This window comes from Solanum pennellii, chromosome 3 (genome assembly GCF_001406875.1).
Source record: "Solanum pennellii chromosome 3, SPENNV200".
NCBI lineage: Eukaryota > Viridiplantae > Streptophyta > Magnoliopsida > Solanales > Solanaceae > Solanum > Solanum pennellii.
Genome location: NC_028639.1, coordinates 58,747,310 through 58,773,979, shown reverse-complemented (window position 1 = coordinate 58,773,979; position 26,670 = coordinate 58,747,310). Strand labels below are relative to the sequence as shown.

Genomic DNA, 26,670 nt, shown 5'->3' with positions numbered 1-26,670 from the left:
GATGAAGTGTCTTTCACTTCCTATGGTATCGTGAAGGTTTTTTCAAGGCATAATACATATATTGGACCTTAAACTTAACTTCAAATTTTAACTTTGACCTCCGACTTTCATAATGCACAAAAAGACACTTTAATTATCCAACTTTTAAATAAATAAACACATGAATCCTACATGACATAATTGACGTAGAAGGGCATAAATGTGATTTGAAACCAAGTTAAAGGGCACATTTATGTATTATTCCTTTTTTAAATACTGTTTTATTTTTATTTTTTCCAAAAAAAACATACACTTTTTCTACTTTAATTGACCTTGGCATTTAAATAAATTAAAATAATTTTTTAAATATTTTTAAAAATAATAATTCTTAATCCAAATAAAAAGAGCACCCCCACCCCCCACCCTTCAAATTTAAATTTTCAAAGACAACTAAATAATCTCCATTTTTTTGTTTATATCTTTTCTATTTCTTTTCAATATTCAAAAAAAAAAAAAATTGAATCAAGTAACTTAATTTGCAAGAACAATAATGAAAATAGATGTTTGAACATTGAGATTAAAAAAGGTTAGTCGTTGTTTCATCTCTATTTTCGGTCACCTTTGAATGAATATTACCATTCATATAAAATTGTTAACCCACTAAATTAATCAAAAATAATATCTAATAATTCACTAAATTAGTTTAGGTCCTCTTAATTTTTCCTTACAATTGATTTTAAGATGATTAACCATTGATAAACTTCTTTATTCATCACTCTTTTACCAACTCTTTGAATATCTTTCTCTATCACGTATTAGGAATGAAAAATAATTTTTGATAAAATTAATTTGGGTCCTTTCGAATTTTCTTTGTAATCGATTTTTGGATGGGTAATCATTGACAAACTTCTTCATCACTATTGTATCAATCTCTTTGTATATCTTTCCTCTCACATATTAGGAATACAAAAATATTTTTTAAATAAAAAATCAAACTGAAGGTTTTTGTGGTTTGAGAAAAAAAAATTGATGAGAAGAAGATGATGAAGAAAGGGGTTTGAGTAGGGTGGGATTGAGTAAAATGTATTGTCATTTCATTTAATTATTAAGAAATATATATAAACTTTATTTGAAATGATTTTCATTCTTTTTAACATAAAAAAAAATAAAATATATAGTTATTGGAGTCAAGTGACACATGTCATCTTTTAATTAGTTATTTATTCCATATCATAGCAAGTGTACCATACACACTTTACCTTTTTTTTTTTTACTGATTATCAAAAAAGATTTAATAGGAACAGTTTTGGATAGATAAAAGTGTTTAATAGGTACTTCTTTTAATTGAGGTGTCTAAGTGAATTATGCAGACAACTTTAAGGAGCTACAGATAACTTAAGACTTTAAAATATTAAAAAATTATCTACAACAAAATCATGTAAATTAAAAGAAATAAAATAATATGTGTTAGGCATGGACTTACCCGGACTTTTGTATCTAGTATTTATCTAAAAAGACTTTTCGATGACTAAATTAAAGTTGTTGCAACTTGCAACACTCAATTTTTAGGTCACCATATGCAACTCTTATTTTTCTATCTACTTCTATTTTTTGATAACAATTACATGAACTATCAACATTATCCTATAAACAATATGTGTATTTGAAAAAGAATCAAGTCTATTTATTTGATTAAGTATTTTCAGTACATCATTATAGTCTACTTGTATTATTTCTTTCTAACACTTTTAATTAAAAAAAATAAATCTAAACCATCAATATTAGAATAACTATTATGGGTTGAAGAAACTTCAAGGTTAAAATAATATTCTTTTTTTTTAAAAAATCACCATCTGGTAATCTCAATATTTTACCACTAAATAAGAAGTCAAAAATACTTTTATATGCTTCAATTGGTTCAAATCTATTTTGATGTGGAAAAATAGTTTGATCTACTCGAATATATAAAGTAATCAACTCTAAAGATTCTTCAAGGGACTTAGTCATTTCATTATCCATATTTTCATAAAATTGTTTCTTACGAAATTCAGATTTATGTTCATGTTATATGCAATTACTTTAGTAGAAATTATAGCACTGATAGTACATATAATATTTTTTTAAAACAACATACATAAGTTATTGTTTCTTAAAAATTGGGGGCCCAAAAATATGAGGCCCCAAGCGATGACTTTAGAGGCCTAGGGGTTAAGACGGCCCTGCTTCTACTCTTAGTTTCTTTGACTATTCTAGGTCTTTATGAAATATTTTAGATATTAATTAAGTGTTTATTTGACATTGCTATTAAAAACTACTTATTTCTAGAAGCACTTTTAAAAATTGATTTTTTAAAAAAGTGTTTTTGGAAACAAAAATAATTTTTGTTTGACTAATTAATTTGAAAAGTACTTTTTATAAGTATATAGTGTTGACTAATCTTTTTCAAAAAGTGCTTTTGAGAGTCAAATTATGAAAATTACAAATATCATTATCATTTTAACGAGTTAATACCTCAAATGGTCACTCAACTTTGCACTATTCTCTCAGAAAGTCACTCAACTATCCACTCTTTCCTCAGAAAGTCACTCAATCTATTAAATTATTTTTAATTAAAATTTATTGATATTAATTATTTATATAACAAACCAAAAATTTTCAAAAATAAATTAAATCATTTAGTGATCCACCCACCTAACCCGACCCATTCAAAAATATGATATGACCCATTTTATTTTATCTTTAATCCTAAATTAATCTAATCCTAATTCAAGGTTAAAGAGAGGGATTAATTTAGGATTAAAGATAAAATAAAATGGGTCATATCATATTTTTTAATGGGTCGGGTTAGGTGGGTGGATCACTAAATGATTTAATTTATTTTTTAAAATTTTTGGTTTGTTATATAAATAATTAATATCAATAAATTTTAATTAAAAATAATTTAATAGATTGAGTGACTTTCTGAGGAAAGAGTGGATAGTTGAGTGACTTTCTGAGGAAAGAGTGGATAGTTGAGTGACTTTTGAGGGAAAATTGAAAGTTGAGTGACTTTCTGAGAGAAGAGTGCATAGTTGAGTGACTTTTGAGGGAAAATTGAAAGTTGAGTGACTTTCTGAGAGAATAGTGCAAAGTTGAGTGACCATCTGAGGTATTAACTCTCATTTTAACTATAAGATTATTTTATAGAGAGAAACTAATTAGATATCTACTCTAAAAGCTTTAAATTAAATTAAAATGTAGATATTTAAATTTTAAATCAATATTACCTTTTTTCTAATCCTACAAATTAATATATAAAATAATATATAACATTAAATACATATATATAAATGTAAAATTAAAAAAATTGTTATAAAAAAAGAAAATATAAAATCTGAAATCAAACTTAGCAAAGATATGACATATGTTAATTAATTAATAAGGAATATCTTTATAAATATGTATATATGGAAGAAATATATTTGGTCTCGAATAAAAAAAATTTTGGTTGCTTATACTTTTTTTTTTCTTTTTTAAGAAGTAGATATTTTTTTTCAACCTTATAAAATTTTTTGTGCTTCTTTACTTATTCGTCAAATGTCTTTAGTTTTTCAAAATAAGTGTTTTTGGCCTCTTCACAACAACTCAAATATGTTCTAATTAAGTTGACGATGAATTCCTAACGTTAATTATACGTTTTTTTGTTGTGTATTTTAATTCAATCGTATAAAAATAATTTTGCCCTAACTTGTATATAGTGCCATTATGTGACCCACCGACAGATTGGTATAGAGAGTTAATAAGCAGAAGAATCCACTAATTTTTAATTTTGATTCAAATTTGAAACAGTAAAAATGAAATGACATGAAATCAATGTGGAACGTTCAATTTATATTGGATAGCTCTAAGGTATTTAGACTTTTTTTTATAGGTTTAATAGAAAGGACAAAATAGTGACAAAGGAAGAAGAAAGAAAAAGGTCTTTGAAAAAGGTCTCTAAATGTTTACAACATGGAAAGACTTTCTCTAGAGGAAGTTTTCATTAATATTACTTTAGAATAACAAAAGTTCAAGATGTGGAAAAAGCCTATTGCGAAATAAAATTGTGTACAATAGATCCTTGTGTTCTGGTCCTTTAACGTATAGAGATAGCTTAGTACACTAGACTCTCTAAATATAGTAGTTAACAAGGGGTCTTAGACTTATGTGTTAAGGATATCCTCTAAATAAACAAAATTTGCACAGGTAAATCAAATGGAATGTCGTAAAATTGGGAACTCGAGCACATAATGTTCAAATCCTATAGATCAGGACCTCTGGGATGAATTGTAACTCACTCACCAAATATAGAATGCTCACAAGTTTGATGTTAATTTTTTTGAATAGCTATATTTTGGTTTGTTGATGTTGTAATATAGATGGCCGGCGTGAAGAGGCCCTATCCGTTCTCTCTAAAATATCTGCCTTGTACCTTCATTTCATTGCAAAAAGTGTTGTGTTGCCCCTGTATCCAGATCAACCAATCCAGTTCCAGCAGCAACGAGTGCTGAGTAAATGTGGAAGAGCGAAATTCTCTTAAAAGGTTCTATATCTTACCTCAAAATCGCATAATTTTACTACTCATGACCCTAACAAATAGTCATTTGGCCGCATAGCTTTTTCTGAGTCCATACCATCGAGTTTAGTAAGAGAAATCAAAGGTCTCAATGGAGATTCTATGAAATTGGCTATTCTAGCAGAAGCTAATTTTCTGCATTTTAGAGTAGTAAATCAGCATTTATTTTAACTGATTCAGCCCCAAAATGCCTTCAGTTATTCGATTATGTACCCTCTCGGGTGAGACTAAAGGACTTTAACATTTATAATATTCTTTGTCATGTTCTCTTCTTTGTGATCTCGGTTTCACTACCTTGTGAACGTGTTTAATCTACAGGTTGCTACTGTAGAGCCTACCCGCCTTCAGGCCTAAGTTCAACACCTGATCCTCAGATTCTAATTCCCATCAGCAAAGGTGCAGATTGGTCAAGAAGGAGCTCGTGGAAGTGACATTAGAACTAAATCTATAGAAGTTTTTCCATGGCATATAGTTGTGATGTCCTGCTGAGTAAGGCTCGCGTTAGAGGTGTGTTAGTGGGGCTTTGATTCTTTTACATGATAGAGAATGTTGCTTCGAGTGATTGTCCTAAGGGATGGTTTGTAGGTAACTTCATTCCATGTTGGTGCATGAAAAATATTGTGAAGTGCAAATCATAGAAGAGAGATTTTCATTAGCCTAGAGGCTCTGCTTTGTAGTTGAATTTTTAAAATTTCCAGTTGTAGCAATCAATGATTTCGGCAAAACATGGAGATTTGGGTTCTACTTGATAATTCTAGGTTCATGTACTGAAGTTGTCTTGCAAATTTTGGACGTATATGCTTTTTGTGAATTGTGTTAACACTTCATATAAAAATACAAGTCTTTTTGTGTTGCAATATTGATTTATGTGGTCATCTCATCTAAAAGCTTCAGCTGTTAGAGAGATGGCACAGTTCTAATCTCTTGATTGTGTCTTTAAGAGATTGACTCCCTTGGTTTCTTTGTATATTTACTATACTATAATTTGGATCCCCTTATTGAAAATACTGATTCCGTCAGCACTGTAAGTCCAAGAATATTGTTGATGAACATATATCTGTTTAGTTTTAATCGCTTTTGTCAGACATCAACAAACTAAAGGAAGAAGGGGAGAGAACACAGAACAGTTGCACATACCTCTGATAATGTCGATGAATTAGTTCTTTGTTTTTCTTCAACTTGTTTCGTTGATGACTGAGATTGCTAGTCTTGCATTTCTAGCCAAAGGAACTAAGATAAACAAGATGAAAAATGAAGGTACGTATATCGCTCCGAAGAAACTCCCTACGCTCTTGATGAGAGCTTCAACTAGTAGTCCTAATATTACTATTCCAATAACCAGAAAAGTATGTCCCTTATCCATGCAATTGCAGATCTATTAGTCTCCTCCTTCTGCAAATCACAAATCATTTCATTAAAAAGTCAAACCGTTCTGTAACAACATTTCATTATAATGGTCATGTTTATGGCATAATACATAAACATACACTCAAACTTGCCCTCAGATGACAAGTAAGCATTCTCAAAGTTTGAGAGTACTGCTCATCTAAACACCTCAACTTGGTCTCAATTGACAACTAAACACTCCAACAAGTCCGCTTTGTGTAATACTAGATGCTGACGTGGAGCTCAAATTTGGAGGTGGTTAGATGATCATTTTGTAAGTTGGAGTGTTCAACTGACATTGTGTGAGACAAGTCGTTGTGATGTCTACATGAGCATATTTGAGGTTGGACTGTTTATGAAAACTTTATAGTTACTCAATAGAATCCATGAAAGCTAATCTTCCATGTATGTGAATGTAAAGCTTGAACTCAAAAACAGAAGAGAAGAGGGAGAGATTTTTATTATCTGAAAAAGTTGTACTACAAATAAGAAGGAGCATTTTTATATAGATCACACAATGCACACCATGTGCATATTTTAACAAACTTCATTCTAACTAACTAATGTCTGCTCATAGTTAGTTACATAACAAGATTCTAACTAACTTCTTCTAGAACTTTCGATATTACCCCTCAAGCTTTAGTCTGAATATACATTGAAGACTCCAAGCTTGGCTAATAACATGTGATGAGAAGCTGCTCCTAGGCCTTTTGTTAGTATATCTGCTGGTTGTTGTTTGGTGTTCACATAAGTAGGCAGTATCAGTCCACTTCTTATTTTTCACTTACAAAATGAAGATCAACTTTTATGTGCTTGAACCTTTCATGGAAGATAGGATTAGTAGCTAGTTGCATTGTTGCCTTCCTGTCAAAGTGCAACCTGATAGGAATTGTGACATTAACATTAAGTTCCTGTAACAGACTAACCAGCCGAATTATATCTACAACTACACTGACCATGCTCCTATACTCAGCCTCTGCAGAGCTTATGCTGATTGTGTGTGCTTCTTGGACTTCCAATATATGAGAGAATCTCCTAATTTATATTAAAGAAGGTATTACATAAGAGTATATAGGATCATTGTGTAAATATTAAAAATTAAAGGATTAGATATCAAGAAGGTAGTTAGAGTAGTTATAACCATATACTTCACTTTTGTGTATATATATACACATATGTACAGAACTTATGAGTATCAATGTAAGCAGTTCATAAATTTGTTAATTCCTCTCTTTCTCTCTTCCTCTCTTGCTCTCTTCTTCTCTTCTTCTCTTCTTCTCTTCTTCTCTGCATCTATACTTGCCATTTACATCAAGCTATCATATTCAAGATATTAACATGGTATAAGAGCTCTAGTAACTACTATAGATCTTGAAGATCTCAGCTAAACCATGGCGACTATCGACAATGAGTTGCCCGAGAAGCTGAGCCACAATCATCCTCTGTTTTTGCATTCAATTGATAACTCTGGTGTGCTACTTAGTTCGATTCAACTGACTGGAGCTGATAACTTCTCAGTATGGAGTCGAGCCATTGAAATTGCCATTCTAGGTCGCAATGCCATAGTGCTTTCATGGATCATGAATTGTGTCTCGAAGAAATTACTTGGAGGCATTGTTTATTCCACCAATGCAGCTGCTGTGTGGAAGGATCTATGTGAAAGATATGACAAGATTGATGGATCACGTATTTTTCAATTACACAAAGAAATTGCTACAATCAGTCAAGGTACCAATTCAATCTCAAGCTATTTTTCTAAGTTGCGTGAATTGTGGGTAGAATATGATAGTTTGGCACCTGTTCCTGGCTGTGAATGTGTGAATTCAAGAGAATTTGTATTGTTCATGCACAATCAGAAATTGCTGCAATTTCTCATGGGATTAAACAATTCATATGAACAAGCTAGAAGTCAAATTCTAATGATGGTACCTTTGCCTACGCTGAATAAAGCATACTCACTACTAATTGAGAGAGAAAATCAGCGTATCATGTCACAGACCTCTCACAGTTCTAGTTCATCTGAACTTAATGCTTTGTTCACTGCTCAACCGTCAGTTCCTAAACCAAGATCTCATACAAACTCAAGTTATGATCCAAATTCATTTTCTGACTACTGCAAAAGAACAGGACACATGCAGGCTGTATGCTATAAACTTCATGGTTATCCACCTGGGTATTAAAGAAAGAAGAAAGGTCCTGCGTGAAACTTTCAGGGAAGAGGAAGATCAAACAATGATAGGCGATCCTATCCATCTGCTCATAATGCGGTTAGTGAAACAGATCATTCTGACTATAACAGGGTTGTGAATCAAAGAAATCAATGTTATGGCAGAGGTGCTAGACAAACTGATCCTGTTGATTATCACAAAGGAATGAATGTACTGCATGAACAATACAATCAAATCTTGCATATGCTTGGTCAATCCAATATGCAGGGAAACACTGAAAGAGATTCAACTTCACATTCCAATGCAAATCTAGCTCAAGAAAACTACCCCTCCTTAGGTAATACCACTGCTCTTTCAGTTAGTACAGCACATACAGGATGGATTATAGACTATAGAGCAACAAATCATATGACTCCTCACTCGAATTTATTGATTAATAAACATCCTTTGCCTACTGATGCACCTAGAAGTGTACAACTACCAAATGGAGGCAGTACATTGATCACTCATACAGGCTCTAGTAATATGACCTCACAAGACATTATCAATAATGTTCTTCTTATTCCTGACTTTAAGTTCAGCCTATTGTCAGTTTCAAAAATTACTAAGGATCTACAGTGTGCAGTATGTTTTTTTCTGACTTTGTGACTATTCAGGATCTCTCAGTGGGCAGGTGAAGGTGATTGGTAGAGAACAGGCTGGACTTTATCTCATTCCTCATCCCTCATCTTCTACAGATACTATCTCCCAAGCATACTCTCATCTAGTTCATGAAGGTTTTCCTTCATCAGAGTCACAAACTACCCTATGGCACCAAAGACTTGGTCATACTTCCTCTAATGTTCTAGCCAGAGCTCTCAATCTTCCTGTTACACAATGTTCAAAGGAGGTTCACAACTGCACTATATGTACTCTTGCTAAACAACCCAGACTTCCTTTTACAAATAGCACTACAATATCTTCTAGTCCATTTCATTTGATTCATATAGATGTTTGGGGTCCATTTCATACTCCTACATATGATGGAAATAGATTTTTTGTCACCATAGTTGATGATTGTACTAGAATGTTGTGGTTGTTTCTAATAAAGATGAAGAGTGATGTTTGTGTTGTGCTGAAAAATTTCTTTACTCTAGTCAAACTCAGTTCAATTTATTAGTTAAAATCATTCGTACTGATAATGGTTCTGAATTTGTTAACACTGAGTGTAAACATTTGTATACGAGCATGGGCATTATTCATCAACGAACCTGCATTCATACTCCTCAGCAGAATGGTATCGCTGAACGCAAACACAGGCACATACTTGAGGTGGCCAGAACCATCAGGTTCCAAGGTCACATTCCTATCAGATTTTGGGGGCATTGCATTCTCAATGATGCATATATTATTAACAGGTTGCCTACACCTGTTCTACATGGTAAATCTCCGTATGAAATGTTTCACAAATGCAAACCTTCCCTACAACACATGAGTGTTATAGGTTGCCTATGTTTTGCCAAGAATATGCATATTAATGATAAATTTCATCCCAGGAGTGTGATTGCTATACACATGGGCTACAGTGCTCATACAAAGGGGTATATTTTATACAACATCAATGACAAAAGTTTCTTCATTAGAAGAGATGTACTGTTTAGAGAAACCATATTTCCCTTTGCTTCTCTTCATCTACTGCATGGCAAGTGTTTCCTCATATTGATGCACCTTTAGAGACTACATCTCTGTTTCAGCCTAGTTCTCCTGCCACAGTTGTACATTCTGAGCCTACTGAGGCAGTTCCAATTCCAGTCACTCCTTCTATAAGAAGATCACAAAGAAGTACCAAAGCTCCCTTATGGCTACAAGATTATGTTGCCTCTGCTCATCTTCAACCCAATAAGCCTCTGTATTCTATTGACAAATACATTGGTTATGACAGATTGTCTTCTTCTTATCGAATATTTCTTTCTTCTTTTGGTACTGAGGTTGAACCTACATCTTTTGAGGAAGCCTGTAAATATCCTAGGTGGGTTGAAGCTATGCAAGCTGAAATATCAGCTTTGGAGTCCAATCAAACATGGCAGGTGGTTCCCTTACCTCCTCACAAGAAAGTTATTGGTTGCAAGTGGATTTTTAAAATTAAGTATCATGCCTCTGGTGAGATTGACAGATTTAAGGCACAACTTGTAGCAAAAGGATTTAATCAGAGAGAGGGTCTGGATTATCAGGAAACCTTCTCTCCAGTTGTTAAAATGGTGACTGTTCGGAGTGTGTTGTCTCTAGCTGCTAAAGAACATTGGCATATCCACCAAATGGATGTATCTAATGCCTTCCTTCAGGGTGATTTACTTGATGAAGTTTATATGATCCTTCCTTTTGGCTTTCAGCCTCCAAAGGGTTTTAGCATGCAGGGGGAGAAACTAGTGTGCAGGCTCACTAAATCCCTTTATGGATTAAAACAGGCACCTAGACAATGGAATGTGAAACTCACTGAAGTTCTTATCAAGTTGGGTTTTGTACAAAGTCATCTTGATTACTCCTTATTCATCAAGAAAACTAGTACATCTCTGGTAATACTTTTAGTATATGTAGATGACTTGATGATCACAGGCAATGATCTCAGCCTCATTCAACAGACCAAAAGAACTTTGCAGGAAAACTTCAAGATGAAGGATCTAGGAAACCTCAGGTATTTCCTTGGGATTGAGTTTGCTAGATCACAAGATGGAATTGTGATGCATCAGAGGAAATATACACTAGAGATCATATCTGAGGCAGGTCTTAGTGCTGCTAAACCAGCTGCTACTCCACTGGATCCCTATGTGCAGTTAACAACTAGAGAATATGATGAACTAAATGGAACAAGCAAGGATGATAAATTGCTAACAGATCCAGCAGTGTACAGAAGATTAGTTGGAAAATTACTATATTTAAATGTCACTAGACCAGATATTTCTTTTGCTACACACACTCTAAGTCAATTTCTACATCAACTTAAGCAATCTCATCTAAATGTTGCTCTCAAAGTGGTGAGATATATCAAAAGTCAAGTTGGACTAGGTGTTTTATTGTCTAGTACAAACAACAAAGAACTGCAAGTCTACTGTGATTCAGATTGGGGTACTTGCTTACATACAAGGAGATCAGTCACAGGTTTCATGGTAAAGTTGGGAGGTTCACTAATATCATGGAAATCCAAGAAGCAAGCAACTATTTCTAGAAATTCAACTGAGGCTAAGTACAGAAGTATGGCAAGTGCAGTAGCTGAGGTTGTGTGGTTAGTAAAACTGTTCAAAGAACTTGGAGTTGAAGTCTCCACTCCAGTAACCATATACAGTGACAGTAAGTCGGCTATTCAAATAGCTGCCAACCCAGTGCTACATTAGAGAACAAAGTACATAGAGTTGGATTGTCATTTTATAAGGGAGAAGATCCAGAATGGGCTAGTTCAGACTAAATACTTGAATACCAAAGAACAAGAGGCTGACATGTTAACTAAAGGCTTGGGAAAATCTCAACATGAGTACTTGCTATCCAAGTTTGGCGTATTGAACCTATTCATACCTACAAACTTGAGGGGAGTATTAAAGAAGGTATTACATAAGAGAATATAGGATCATTGTGTAAATATTAAAAATTAAAGGATTAGATATCAAGAAGGTAGGTAGAGTAGTTATAACCATATACTTCACTTCTGTGTATATATATATACATATGTACAGAACTTATGAGTATCAATGTAAGCAGTTCATAAATTTGTTAATTCCTCTCTTCCTCTCTTCTTCGCATCTTCTCTTCTTCTCTGCATCTATGCTTGCCATTTACATCAAGCTATCATCTTCAAGGTAGCTAACAGAGCTTTGCATTTACTTTTAACTCTTTTATTTTTCAATTCACGTACAAAAAAGACTAAAATTGCCTAGAATAGCTAGGTGTGTTGTAGTATAAAAATCAAGATATCTATCGTTTTTTAACTCGATAAATAGAATTTATTACTCGAGTAAATAATTATTAGGATACACTATTAATCATATATATTGATACAATATTATTATTATTTAGAATATACTATAATATAGATCCACTATGATTCCATATTTCTACTCAGTTATTTTATTGCTATCCAGATCAATTCAATTCATAGAAGTTTGATAGGATATTGTTTTTTTTTTTTTTTGTATGGCCTATTTTCATATGGTGATGATGAAAAATGAACATATTCTATGGGTTTCTTCCTTGAGGTAATAATTAATAATTATTGTTTTGTGTTTTAGCATGCAATGATCAATTTCCAAGTTTTTAAGCATCAACAAGCAAACATAGGAGCGTTGTAAACGACTAATTAATAATGTCGCTAAAATCATGTATAATTACTACGAAAAAATGTTTTGGCCAGAATTTGGTCACAATAAATTTTTTTCTATGTAATTTTATATTTTTACCCTTTTAACTTTAATTGTTTTTAACTAAAAATGGAAAAAATATAAGTTTATTTTAAAATTAAAAAAATACTATAATTTTTTAGAATTTTTGTCCAAATTTTTTTGATCATTTAGCACTTTTTTAATTATTCTATATGTGCTTTTTTCACGTCGGTCCTCCGTCTCTTATTTGATTAATTATCCACTTTTCTCTATAAACATCTCTTAGAGAAATTCTAAATAAAATAAAAATTGTAAAAGGTCCTAATTTCTATTTAAAAAATAATACATCTCATTTATAATGATTGGTATTTGGTAAAGTGCCAATTCCATCCTCTCCTAGGTTGGTACAATTTATTTTGTTTAAAGCTGTCGAAAGGAGATCGAGAATAAATAAAGGTAAACATGATAAAGAGGACTTGAGTTATACTTTGGTTGCTTGAAAAATGATTCAACTTATTTTTTTTTATTTTTTTATTTTTGAAAAATATAACAAGTAAATATATTTGAAATATTATTCGTTAATAGTGGTAAATTGATAAATTCATTATATCAATCATTATTTTCTTAATAGGTGTGTCAAGTTAAAATGCAATAAGTAAAAATGAACAGATGAAAAGTATGATTAATGTAAAAATTAGATTTCGATCATAATCTAAGAGGATAGTTGTGCCTTATAATTTGAATCAAATGGAGTCCATTTTTTGTTGAGTAGTTTTAGGTGTGGAAGTGATTCATTGTCGAAACTTTTGTCCCTATTTCATGTAATGATAACTATGATGCTTGCTCTGAATTTAACTGAGAACCAAACATGGCACAATGATGAACTTTATGCATCAAAAATTCAAATTACTACTTATTTTTTATGTTTCAAAACTTCACATTGCAGGCTCCATATTATGGTTTAGGATAATTACATCGGCTGTCTGTCTACTTTGACTCAAAACTTCTTTACCTCGAATTGACTCGTAAGATATTTTGTCAAAATCTTTTAATTTTTTTTCAATTGGATATGTCATATATATGATCATAAAAAAGAGAAAAAAAAAAGTAATTTTTATTAGATATTAAAATATATTAGTTCAAAAGAACGACTAAAATAATCAAATTTAGTAAAAATTGGGTTGGCTTGGGTCTTGACACGTTTTATGACTCATGATCTAACCTTTTCTGACCCAAGTAAACTTGGATTGGGTTGGATCTTGATTAGATTAACTATCATGACGCACCTAAATTTAAACCAACCAGTCCAATTGTCACCCTTATCAATGACTTCTCAAATAATTTCCATCATAGCAACTTTACTTTTTAGATTTGCCACAGAATATTTCCTATGTAGCTAGTTACATAATTGTTAGTTTCGTCTTCGAATTATTGATAGTCTTAAAAACAATTAGCTATATGACTAATTAAACCTAAATACACAACTCTCATAAGTCATATCATACACATAAATAGAAGTGCTATGCACGCACGTTCACATGAATTTTCTGTTGGCGTGACATATACATAAATCTATCGTACGATATGAGGGGCGTTTTAAGCATTGCCTATTTTGTTTATTTCATTTATACACTATATAATGTAAAAATCTATATAAACAATGTATTATAATGTATGGAAGTGTATATACAGTGTTATATAATTTTTTGAAAAATTGAAGAGAATTGTACAGTGGCTAAAAACATAAAGATAAATAGATTTGGCTTCATGAAATTCAATGTAAACATTTGTTGGCTATTCTAAATACAATAAAAACATTGGACTATGCAAATTGCAACTTAAACTGTTTGCTTATGCATTATATATCCCTCAATGTACTAAAGAACAATTTTTCCCTCAGTGAAAGTATTAAGAGAATAACACAAAGTAGTGGTAATTCATTTCAACCAGCAGGAGGCCCTCAAGGCTGAATGATGAAATAAAGCATGTACAGATTTCATACTTATTGGCCAACGACAAACTATTACAGAAAATTCGGAGTGTATGATCTATTTTTCCTGCCTGTGCATGCCATATAGTTCTGTTAATTCACTGAGAAGTAAGGGGAACTTGCAAAATCAACAGTTGGAACATTGTTAGTCTTTGGATGCTCTATCTAATGCAATGCCTTTGTAAAGAACGTGAATGTAAAACCAAGGAGATCAAGGATACAAAAAAAGTTCAGCTTAATCATCTTGAATCACCCTTTTCAAGCTTTTCAATTTCTTCCTGGTGCTTTCTCTCCGCTTCTTGGAGTTCTCTTTCGGCATCCTCCTCATCCTCCAAATCATCCCGTTCTTCAAACTCTTTAGTTGCTGCCATTGCTTTAACAACAGGATCTCTTAGCTCAGCAATAAGACCACCACCAACCCTGTACTCTTCTTCATCACCAATCAGGTATAGGCGTTGGTCAGGTCCTGAGGCCATTGGTATATCTACTGCCAATAATTTCATATCATACTGCAGACCGAGAAGCAAAATAAATGTTAGCATAAAGCATTGCTAGAATGAACAAGAAAACAGTTAGATTATTCTGCAGTGTTCATTTATTTATCTGATTGCGTAGTAACCAAATCTGGAAGCTTCAACTTCTGCAAATAGTGAAAAGAGAGTATATGTCAGTCATCTAGAGTTAGAAGCACTAAACTCTACACGATCATTTGACGAACTATATTAAGGTCTCTCTCTGTTAGTCCAGATTGAGAAAGGTAGGTAGGACTCTAAACAATCCAGCTCAAATTGATTACAAAATCAATTAAGCCGAACTTATGCTCATGATATGAATATTAAGCTTCATTATGTTTACATCTTTCTGGCAATAGGACATTGTGATACCTTCTTTTGGTCCTTTTTGTTTTATTTGCTGGAAACATGGAAAAATAAGGCTCGACAATACCAGATCACAAACTTGACATCCTATATTCAATTGATAAAGCTTTTACTAAAATGTCAATGCTTGCAGGCTCAACATCTCATAGGCCGAATTCAAACCACTACAAACTTGTCATGCCAATTTAAACTTTTTAGTTACTACTTAAGTTATATACAAACTCAACTCAGATATCAAGTTAAGCTTTTTAACATACGCTGAGCTGATTTAGCAGATTACTATTGCACGAAATTTTGATCTTGCCACCATGAGCACTTTAACCAAATTTGCTCCTTTTCACTGTCACGTGAATGTTTATCAACTTTGATCTTGTCATGTATTTATTGCTTACTTCTAGACTTCTATAGTTCACGATCTATAAAAACTATCCTTTTTAAAGCTTTATATTTTCTACTTAGGCAAGATTAGTCCGAAAATAGAAGTTACTAGAAGATGCAGTTTTGAGCCTCATGACACGTGACAATGTTCAGATGGGATGAGGAAATTGCAATGGCGTTAAGCTTCATCATATAGAACAAAAGAAGTAGCTGATTTGAAATCAAACCTGGCCTTGCTTATTCTTGACTTCAACACTTACTAAACCTTTCCTCTCAGAACCTCGTATAGGGAAAATCAGAAAACATCTTTTGCCCCTAAACCGTGGCTTGAAGTTCTTAAGGGTAACACCGCCTCCTGACATCACATATGCTCTTAAGTCTGTTCCCGAGAGTGGAGCACCCATAACCTCAAGAATTCCAGCCTCTGTATTAAGTCTTCTCATTGCCATTCTGTACACCTTATCAGGGTTGATGGTAAATCTTGAGCGGAGATACAAGCCCTAATAATATAACAAAGCAAAAGGTTTCTCAGCTATAATTGTAAGAAGTACAGAGCATGCTCCGTCAGCAATAGTTCAAAACATAGCTAGAAGACAGAAAACTGTGAGAGTTTAATTATAGACCACACTTTTCAAAACACTACAAACTGCCTTAAAAGAGTTCCAAAATTTAATATAGTCCCAACCCCCAAGCATGAAGGAGTTTGAGCTCCATATAATGTGCACAAGTTTAAATGTTAACTTGGATTAACCATTTCAGAACTTTGAAATATCAGATTTTCAAGAAACCAATTATATGTTAAGCCTTTTATTTGCCATGTTGACAAATTCCTATCAGCGCCTAAATTCTATTACTATTACCTAACAAAAAGGTACTTAGTAGACATATTTGTGGTTTTCATTATATTTTATCAAGTTAGCATTTTACTGATAAGCATCCAGAGGATGCAATGAGCTCCAGCACTTGTTCATTAAGTTCTAAAAAAAGCCTCTTGGTGTAGAAATATTTGTGGTTTAATTTTGGGATAATCAGCAACTAGTCCTAATAGTTTCCGTTTCAAAGCTAATGATTCCAATTCTTTAATTAACAGTACTTTTTAAGGCACATATGCCATTGATACCAGCTAAGCCACAGTTAGGATGCCACTAGCATATTCAAAAGCTCAGCAAAGAACAACACAAACAAATATGTAATTTCCAGAAACACATGCTCATTTAGAAATCAAAATAGTCCAACTCAATCGACTACAAGCATGAACTTGAGAAGAACTCACAGCAAAAGCGACAATGGCGGAGGAAAGAGCAAGGAAGCCATACTTGGCCATGCCTTCAGACAATCCAATAAAAGTAGTAGCAATTCCAAATAGAATCCTCCAAAGCAAAATGCACACCATAATACCCGCTGCACCAAATAACACCATCGAATTCCTCTTCCAAAATGCCTCCATTTGCAAACCCACCGCACCCTTGTATCGCAAAGCCGTTTTCTTGGCAGCTTCAACCGGATTCTTCAACACATTTTTCCCCAAACCCAATCCGGAACTCTTCAAGGAAAAGTACCTAAACCCTAGTAATTTCCTATTCCACAAGAAACTACCATCTGGGTCTAACTTCTTACTAGGGTTTTGCAAAACCCGCGGAAATGGGGAAGACGAAAAATGGGTTCTCTGGGTATTCGAAACCCATTGATTAACAGCAGGTTTTTGGATAATCTTGGAATGATTAGAAAGGAAATGAGATATACCAACATTTGGGGTTGAAAATTGATGGGGTTTTGATAAAATGTAGTGATAAAAGTTATTCAAAACAAACTTTGAAGATGATGATTTCGACATTTCCAGTGCTGATACAACTGGGATAGATTTAGATTCACGTAAAGCACAAACTCAAGAACACAACACACTGAGAGAAAAAAGAGTTGATCTGATCACAACAACAAGAAGATAATTCTTCAGTAACTGAATATCAATAAGAAATATCAAAGTTGCTTTGTTCTTGAAGCGCCTCTAGAGAGGTCAATGTAAGTTTAGCTCTTCTCTACAGGCGTTTCTGCAAAATATTCCGGTCAGCTATGTTGTCTTCACCAGGAAACTTTTTATTGGTTCTAATCGCACCCTTGAGAATGAAGGTTTGACGTTTCTTCCCCTTGTGATTAGATAGATTTCACTTTAGTCCTTAAGAAATTAAATTAGAAGTCATTGATTGATCATATGGATACTTTTTGGGGGAAATTGTATGAAATAGTAAATTACTAATTCAAATTAAATGTTATAGCTATAATATATTTTAATTGTATTTCGCAGTAAATATTTTCTTTTTGTCATCTAATTTGATATACAATTAGTCATTTTCGATATGCAATTAGTCATTTTATACAGTTCAGTATAAAATGTAAAATACGTTTGTATTTGTATAAAACGAGAGAAAAATATATATACAAATACAAATACATATAGTTTCATCTTGTACACTTATAATTATGCAAGTACAGATCTTATTATACAAATTGGAATGTAAACATGAATTTTTACAAAACTGAACAATTTATATAAAATTTGAATGTTTGTAGCGAACTATACAAATCAAAAGCTCCATAGCAAACATAAAAGTTACTATGGAGCTCAATTATATAAACTATAACTATAACATACAAATATGATTTTTATGTTTGTTATATGTGAAAGTTGCTCTATTTTTTTGTATTTGAAGTTGAATTTCGAAAGATAGATTTTTCCATAAAAAGAATTTAATATTTATCTTTTAAATATATATATGTAAGAGAATTATAGGTCCGTCTAGTGAGAATTTGTGAATTTACTTTAATATTTTTTTTTGTATTCTTAGTTTTTTTACCCCTATTTATATTTGTTACTTTAAACTCATTTCTTCAACTCTTGCGTTTCTTTAGACTATAGTAACATTCGATTGCGCCCTCTTCACCTATAAGAACTATGCAAATCATATTCATTGTTATATTTTCTTCTTCGAGACAAATTTCATCCCTATTTTTTGTGAAAGTTCGTCAATTACGCAAAAATCTACTTTGGATCTTCACCCAAACAAATAATGTAACAAAACTATGATATCTTTGTAGCTTTTTCCTCCAATCAGCATGTCGAAAGAAAATACATTTCAACTGCTCAATTCTTAAACAACTAATCACAACCATGACAATTTTTTAATTCATACCTATTTTTTGTGGGGGGTTTTCCTTATGTCATCACTCTATCCGACAACCTACGTCAGTGTTTTATTCAATAATCTTTTAAAGTTTTATCTTTTACAAATTTGATTTATATTGAATTACTTTTGTTTTTTGGCTATTTTAACTTTTTAAGCATTCTTGATTGACCGGTATGGAAAAAACACAACCCTTCGAAAAAGTTACAACTCTTTGAAAAAAATCATAATCTTTCAATATGAAAAGGTGTCTGCTTTAAACATATTTTATAATATAAATAAATATGGTATGAAATATTTTGTAGGATTTGGCCCAAGGCTTTTGTTATTAGTCCTTCTTCAGCTTCTTTAAGATAACCAATAAATTGAATCAATGGTCCATAAAATTGCTTAAAAATTTTAAATATAGAATATCTACAAAATTGGGTGTTAAGAAGAATAAGGATAGAAAACTTAGGAACTTTATGATTTAAAAATGTAAGAAAATTCCTCTATTTTTTTTTAAAAAAAAATTACATACATGATGGATGTGCATCTTATTTGTTACAGCAAGAACTTACATCTTGATGCACCATTGATTTCAAAGGAACTCAACAAAAGTTGCCATTTCCATGACTAGCAATATGTACAAAAGTAAACTACTAAACTAACAAAGAAGTTGGTCTTGTCATATTTAATTCTCATGCTAGGTAATTGAGCTTTGTCCGGGTGATAAGTGGAACTGTTGGGGATCTTCTGTTGGCTAGTCCATTTGCCACTTGGTTAGCCTCTCTGAAACAATGTTCAATACTACAATTCATATTGTTCATTATCTTCATAATATCTTCGAATATAGTCTTGAGTTTAAGATTGTTGGTGCCCCAGTTCTTTATCATGTCTATAATCATCACAGAGTCTAGCTCAATTAGGAAATTAGTTAACCCATTCTGAGCACACCATTGTATCCCATACTTAGCCGTTTGCGCCTCTACTTTGTTGTTGTTGTCGCAGTCCACCTTTGTCGCAAAAGCCATAATCATGTTGCCATAGTCATTCCTAACTATGCCTCCAATGCCAGCTCCGTTGTTGGAGAAACTTCCATCGGTGTTGAGTTTCCCTTTTCCCGAGTTTGATTTAATTCATTTGATCATCTTCCATCCGGTAGTTTGTCTAAGTTGCTCCACTGTTTTGCTGAAATTTGTCCAGGAGTCTGCCATCTCAAATATTGAAAAAGCCAACTTAATAGCCATCTTGAGGTTCCACCAGATTTTGTTCTCCATTCCTCTACACCAAAACATCTTTTCTGTACCGTATTTACAAGAGCACCTTTGTCTCCATATCTCCCATAAGATTAAAATGGGAACTATGTGTAAGGTCATTTTGTGAATGCTACTCTTTGCTTTGGTCGACCACCATTTTCTAAGTATTCTTTTGATACTCGAATTTGTCACTGATATGGAGGGGTGCCCCGAAAGTCTTCCACATTTCTCTAGCTATGCTGTTGTCTATAAAAAGGTGTTGTCCGGTTCTCCTTTTATTTTTCTGCACAACAAACATAAAGACACTCTCTGTTAGTCCCGAACTTGCATAGAGTATCATCAAAAAAGAAATTTCTATGGATGATTTTTCATGCAAAGAAAGAAATTTTAAAAGGAAGTTTAGGGTGCCATACCTGATTGGTGGTGAAGTCCTCTTCATTGTGCATTCTGATAATGTTCCATGTCGATTTCGTAGAAAAATTACCTTCTGTCTCAGGCTCCCAAATGGCCATGTCTTTCTTGGTACTCTTGCTAATATGTATATTAGATATGGCTTAACCATTTAATCAGGAAGAAATTCAGCAAGCTTATTCGTATCCCATCGCCCTTCATGAATGAATTCACTAACTTTTGTTTTAGAATAAATGGACTGGTTAGTGAAATTCTTAGCAAAATCACCCTTTCCAATCCAATTATCCCACCAGAAATTGCAGCCTCCATCATTGATCTTCCAGATAATGTGTGCTTCAACCCTGTGTTTTATTTGCATAAGTTTCCTCCAGGTATTGGGTTGAGGAGCGTTAATAGCTTCAGCAACAGGGTATACTCTGATACAATATTTAGCCATAACAAACGAGGCCCAAAGAGATTGTTAGGTCCTCAGGTTCCACCATCTCTTGTACGCAAAACATTCACTGATATCTACAAGAGTTTTTGTACCCATACCTCCTTCTTTCTTCTTGTTACACAATTTTATCCCACGCACTCCAGTGGTATTTGTTTTTGTCATCCTGAGTCCCCAAAAGAAGTTAGCGATGTACTTTTCAATGAGAGTGAGAGTAGTTTTGAGGGGATTGAGAGTTGCGAGAGTATACGTAGGGATAAATTGGATACACTACTGATAAGTACAACCTCCCCCCCATATGACAAGTGTTTGGCATACCATCCAGAAAGTTTGGTGATGAATTTATTGACTAAATCATTAAAGTAGCAGGTTTTCCTCTTTTCGGTATATATAGGGCACCCCAAACAAGTAAAAGGAAATTGCTTGTGTGTAAAACCCGTTTTATCAATGATCCTATTGATCCTAGAGGGTGAAATTTTACTCGAAGTGCAGAAAAAACTCTTCTCCTTATTAACGTTTTGAGCTTTTTTCATATAGCCTTACCTGTTTCATCACAACTTTTAATAGCCTTGCTTTTGCCAGTAGTGAAAATGACAATGTCATCTGCATATGCCAGATGATTAATCTGAGGGTCATTCATACTCATAGAGAAAGGGTAAAAATTAGGATGATTTTAAAGATTATATAGCATTCCTGATGGAACTTCAGATCCCAAAACAAAAAGAGAAGGAGACAGGGGATCCCCTTGCTTCAAACCTTGGGACAACATAAAAAAAACTGATTTTATTACCATTGATAATGATAGAATACCATGTCTAAGACATCCATTTCCATATAATCTTAGTCCACCAAACAGAGAAACCAAAGTTTCTGAGAACCGCAACAAAAAATTTCCAAGAGATCCTATCATAAGCTTTAGCCATATCTAACTTTATCATAACATTGCCACCCACATTAGGCTGAGAAATACTTTGAATTATTTCATGAGCTAACAGAACATTATCTGTGATGAACCTGCCTTTCACAAAACCACTTTGATTATGGGATATCAACTTAGGTAAAAGAGTGTTAAGTCTTCTGGCAAGAATCTTCGAGATAATCTTACTAGAAAAGTTGTGAAAACTAATCAGTCTAAAATCAACAAAAGTAGAGGGAGAATTGACTTTTGGGATTAAAACAAGGCAAGCATGAGAATAAAATTTTGTCAGAACCTGACATTTGAAGAAACTTTGGACAAAATTCACTAACTCTGGTTTGATAATTTCCAGTTTCTCTGGTAAAACATACCATTGAAACCATCTAGTCCAGCAGAACTAGTAAGATTCATATAAAAAAAATAATCGTTTTAATCTCGTCTTCGTTGGGCATAGTGGACAACATATGATTATCCTCGTCAGTGATACATTAAGGATGCTAGACATAAAATTATCATCCACCATAGGTTCAGGGAGATTAAACAAATTAGTGAAGTGTTTAACAACAGCTTTACCAATCTTATTACTATCTTGGAATCATTTGCCATTGTGGTTTTGAATTCTACGGATCTGAAACCTTCTTCTACCGTCTTTGATAACATTATGAAAGTAGTTAGTATTGTTATCTCCTTCCTCAAACCATCTAATTTGAGCTTCCTGTTTTAGCAAAGCCTCTATATCATCTAATTTGAGCTTCCTGATATGTCTTACAATAATATTTTGGAATTTATGAAGCCAAAAATCATTGATAAGCACCCTATCTAACCTTTTCCATATCATCTTTCTCGGCCTCCTATTGTTGTACCAAGTGTGAGTAGAGCCCACGTGACTTGTATCTTCCACCCCACATCTCACCATACAATTGGCAAAATCCAAACTCTCACTAGCCTGATACAGTTTTCCTTCTATTGTTTTGGAGGCCTCCAAGATAACATTAAAATCTCCCTCTATACACCAAGCATCTTGCACTTGAGAGTTCATGTTAGCAAGGTTATCCCATAGGTCCACCCTCTCTGTGTCATTATCCATATACAATATGATTTGTTGATCTTTATTAGATACTATCGTGGTGTGTAAATTTTGATTCTAAAAACATCAAATTTTTCTAATGGCATTGCTAATGCAGTGATGGAAACCCAGAAACTTCTCGTATCCCTCAATCTTGCTCCTGTTGAAAAAAAGGTTTAAAAATTGCTACAAATTGGATGTTATTCTTTTTTATCAAACTCTTAAGTCTGCGTATTGCTTTTTTGGTCCTCACATCTCTTATGTTCCAAAAAAGTACATTGATCATAAAGACATTATATGGAATTCTTTTGTGCCCTTCCCTTACTTAAGAGATGAAATTCTTAGTACTTCTTTTGTGATTTCTTCTCTGTCTGCTTCTTCCCTCTTAACCGGAGATAAGGCACACTTTTGTACAATTTCTTGCAATGGTACCTCTCTGGGTCATCAGAGTCCCATTGTTCATCCTCGAAAAGTTGAATTCTTTTAGAATTAGTAATCTGATCGTCATCCCTATCTTTAGAGTTATCTTATATCCTCTTCCTCAGAATGGTAATTCTCTAGATTGTGTCGTAAGTTAAGATCCACTACCAGGTTTATCCCCTTCTGGTTTGTTGTTTCAGGATTTAGGCTAGATTCCATTACTAAATTTTCCACAATCGCATCACTGCTTCCATGTGTATCCAAATATTTGGTATTTTCCTCCCTTACTGTTTCCACATCAGAGTCTTCAACATCTTTCGTCATTACCGCTTGGTTGACCTCCTGAGGTACATTAGAGGAACTTTGTTGCTCCCTATTGACACATTCCACGGTCCCTTTTTCTATTTTTTTCAGGAATTCCGTCATTCGAGATTCGTTCTCCATTGTTGTTATACATACTATCGCCAGCCTCTGAATTTATACTGATTTGAGTCTCTTCTGAACTATATCTTTCTGCTTATCCTTCCTCTTATTGTTTTTGGGTTTACTCCCAGCTTCTTGTTGGTCTTTGTTCAATCTGAAGGTAACCTTGGTTTTCTTTTTGAGTGCCTTACTAGTATCCTTTTTTTTTTTTTTGGTTTTTGTTTATTCTAACAACCGTTTTGTCCTTCTCTTCCTCCTTACTGAGATTTTCCACATCATCATTCTCTTGTTCCTCGTCCTTCTCCTCATCTCTTACCAGCTCATTGTTGATAGTTTCAACATCCACATTTTCTATATTGATCAAAGTTTCCTTCTTTCCCTCTGCTTGAGATCTGGCAGCTTGAGTATTTTGTTCAACATCTTCGACATTCTGGTCGTTAGCATTATCTTTGGCATTGCTTGTTTCTCCTTGTTCTGCTCTCATTGCTTTAGTATTTTCCCTTTTTACCTCCATGATCCTCTTTCTCTCCAAGATCCAACAATCATTCATATTACGTCCCAATTTTTTTGCAGTGTTTGCAATATTTTAGTCCTTCTTCTGGGTAAAACTAATTAGTGGAGAGCCTTCATGTTTGAGCCCCACCCAAACCTCGTTTATCCTTGGTTTGAGAAGGTCGACTTCTACCCTCACCTTTTGTTGCCGAGTCAAGGGACAGAGGCGTCCCGATGGGGATAAGAAGGTGTTTAACATATTTCCAGTTGTTCATATGAAAGGGTTAATTCAGGTAAGAGAACCCATACCGGAACGATGGGGATGTCCTCCTCCGGCTTGAAATCGGGGGTCCATTTTTGCATCCACATTTGCAATCCCTCAATTTCAATCATTCTTTTGATACCATACATTTTGAAAGCCTTCATCGTTCGAGCAATCAATTTATGTGACATTTTTTCACTGTTTGAGAGTCAAACAGTTTAAGTTTGATCAAGAATTTACGAATGAAATCTTCAAATTTTTTTGAAATGAAATTTATATATTTGTAAACTACGTTAAAAAATATTATAAGTCAATAATTGATAATTCAAAATGTTTAAAACATCTATGAATAACTTATGATCAAAGATAAACTTATCCAGATCTCGAACTTCGAAAAGTGTCACATAAAATGAAACGGAAAGATTCTTTTTTTTTGTATGTTTCGGATAGTACAAGTCTCCAAGATGATGCCAAATTGCAGGAATCATTCAAAACATAACATAACAAATAAAGATTCATATTGTGTTCAAGCTAAAAATTATTTATTTGTAATGTGGAATCTAAAGTCATTATTCATGGTAACGCCTATCCTAGTGTTTGTGGAGGATAATTCAATTCAAAATCAAGCTATTTAAAACTTTAAGTCCAAATCAAAATCAAAGTTAAAACGAAGATTAAATCAAACTATTTAAATAGTTGAAGCAAAATTGTAAATTCAAGCTCAATAGTCAATACATATTATATTCCTATTGGATAGTATAATCAGGGTATCGTAGAAATTTTAACAAAAGATAAATATAATCATAAACCTTTAGCAGAGAGAGTTACACAAACAAATTTGATTTTATGAAAGGAAAAAAAAATAGGACTTACAGGCTAGAGCCTATTTTAATTGGTTTTAAAATAATAATTTTTAACTCAAAAATAATAAGCCAAACTTAAAATAATTTATAAGCCAAAAGATATGAAGTAGGGGGAATAATATTTTAAGTTATTCTTAACCTAGTTAAACACTTTCTAACTTACTTTAAGTCATTTTTTGACTTATTTTCAGTTATTTTTATATTTGTCAAACATTTTCAAAAGTAAAAAAACTAACTTGAAAATAAATTTAACTAACTTTTAAATCAATTCAAACACTATGTTATTAGCCTCTTAGAGGAAGGAGCAATAAGAATATAATACTTCCTAGTTCCTACATATAGTGTTAAAAGAAAACCTAGCATACATATGGTTACTTTAATAGGATTTTGATATGATAGTCTAACAATTCTATTCATCTCCATGTGCCATGGAACCTTTTTTACAGGGATATCTTGCTTGCCACATGGGAAAACCCATCAATAAAGGATTAAATAATGATACTATCATAAATAGATAATATTTTTCATCATGAATCACTGACAAGTTTATGTTATATATTATGATTTTTTTTCTTAATTTTCTGCTAAATTAGCTTATAGAAAAATGCATTGAAAAATAAATTCTCATCAAAATAGTAGGAAGCTTTCTAATTTTTTCATATGAAATAATTACTATTTTTTCTTTTCACACTTATTTAATCGAAATATATATGTGAGTGTAACAACCGGTTTAGTCTGTTTGAGCAGTAGAAATATTTCTGATAAAAACTGGCTGAGTCGACGGACCACGCGACGGACCGTCATGGTCACGACGGCCCGTCGAGGGTCTTCGTTTCAAAACACTTCAACTCTGAAATCTGGTTACTGAGATCGACTCTCTGAACTTCGCGACGGAACTGCAGGATGGACCGTCGTAGGTACGACGGACCGTCACAAACGCTTTACTGAATTTAACTCTCTGAACTTTGTGACGGACATACAGGACGGACCGTCGCAGACACGACGGACCGTCACAGGTTGCGTAAACATAACTGGGTCGGAATTCTGCTAAAAGTTTTAAAGGGGTGTTTTGGACTATTCATGACAAACATTATGAAATTAGTGGGTTAAGTTTAATAATTTAATTACTTGGAGGGTTAAAGGAGATAACCTTGAGATAAATAATGGGTTACTTTTAGCATAATGAATTATATGATAATTAGGGTAAAAGAAGAAGAATCTGGGGAAGAAAAAGAAAAAGACAAAAAA

At 33.2% G+C, this 26,670-nt stretch overlaps 1 protein-coding gene and 1 long non-coding RNA gene across 2 annotated transcripts; one reads left to right on the top strand and one right to left on the bottom strand.

Moving 5' to 3' along the window:
* Positions 1–11,720: 11,720 nt before the first annotated feature.
* LOC114076538 lies at positions 11,721–14,553 on the top strand. Its single transcript, XR_003577466.1, has 2 exons — positions 11,721–12,350; positions 13,420–14,553. It is a non-coding gene; the product is annotated as an uncharacterized LOC114076538 (long non-coding RNA).
* Positions 14,382–17,848, bottom strand: LOC107015195. Its single transcript, XM_015215390.2, has 3 exons — positions 16,993–17,848; positions 15,947–16,219; positions 14,382–14,972 (listed from the first exon to the last, which is right to left on the bottom strand). The coding sequence occupies exons 1-3, from the start codon at positions 17,551–17,553 to the stop codon at positions 14,703–14,705; spliced, it is 1,104 nt and encodes a 367-aa protein (XP_015070876.1). The 5' UTR covers positions 17,554–17,848; the 3' UTR covers positions 14,382–14,702.
* Positions 17,849–26,670: the final 8,822 nt, after the last annotated feature.

Bases quoted from the DNA above. Each gene is read 5' to 3' on its own strand.
- LOC107015195 (XM_015215390.2), bottom strand. From the start codon at position 17,553: ATGTCGAAATCATCATCTTCAAAGTTTGTTTTGAATAACTTTTATCAC. The intron at 16,220-16,992 runs GTGAGTTCTTCT...TTATATTATTAG, and splicing joins CCGCCATTGTCGCTTTTGCT to GGCTTGTATCTCCGCTCAAG. The intron at 14,973-15,946 runs GTTTGATTTCAA...CTCGGTCTGCAG, and splicing joins TCAAGAATAAGCAAGGCCAG to TATGATATGAAATTATTGGC.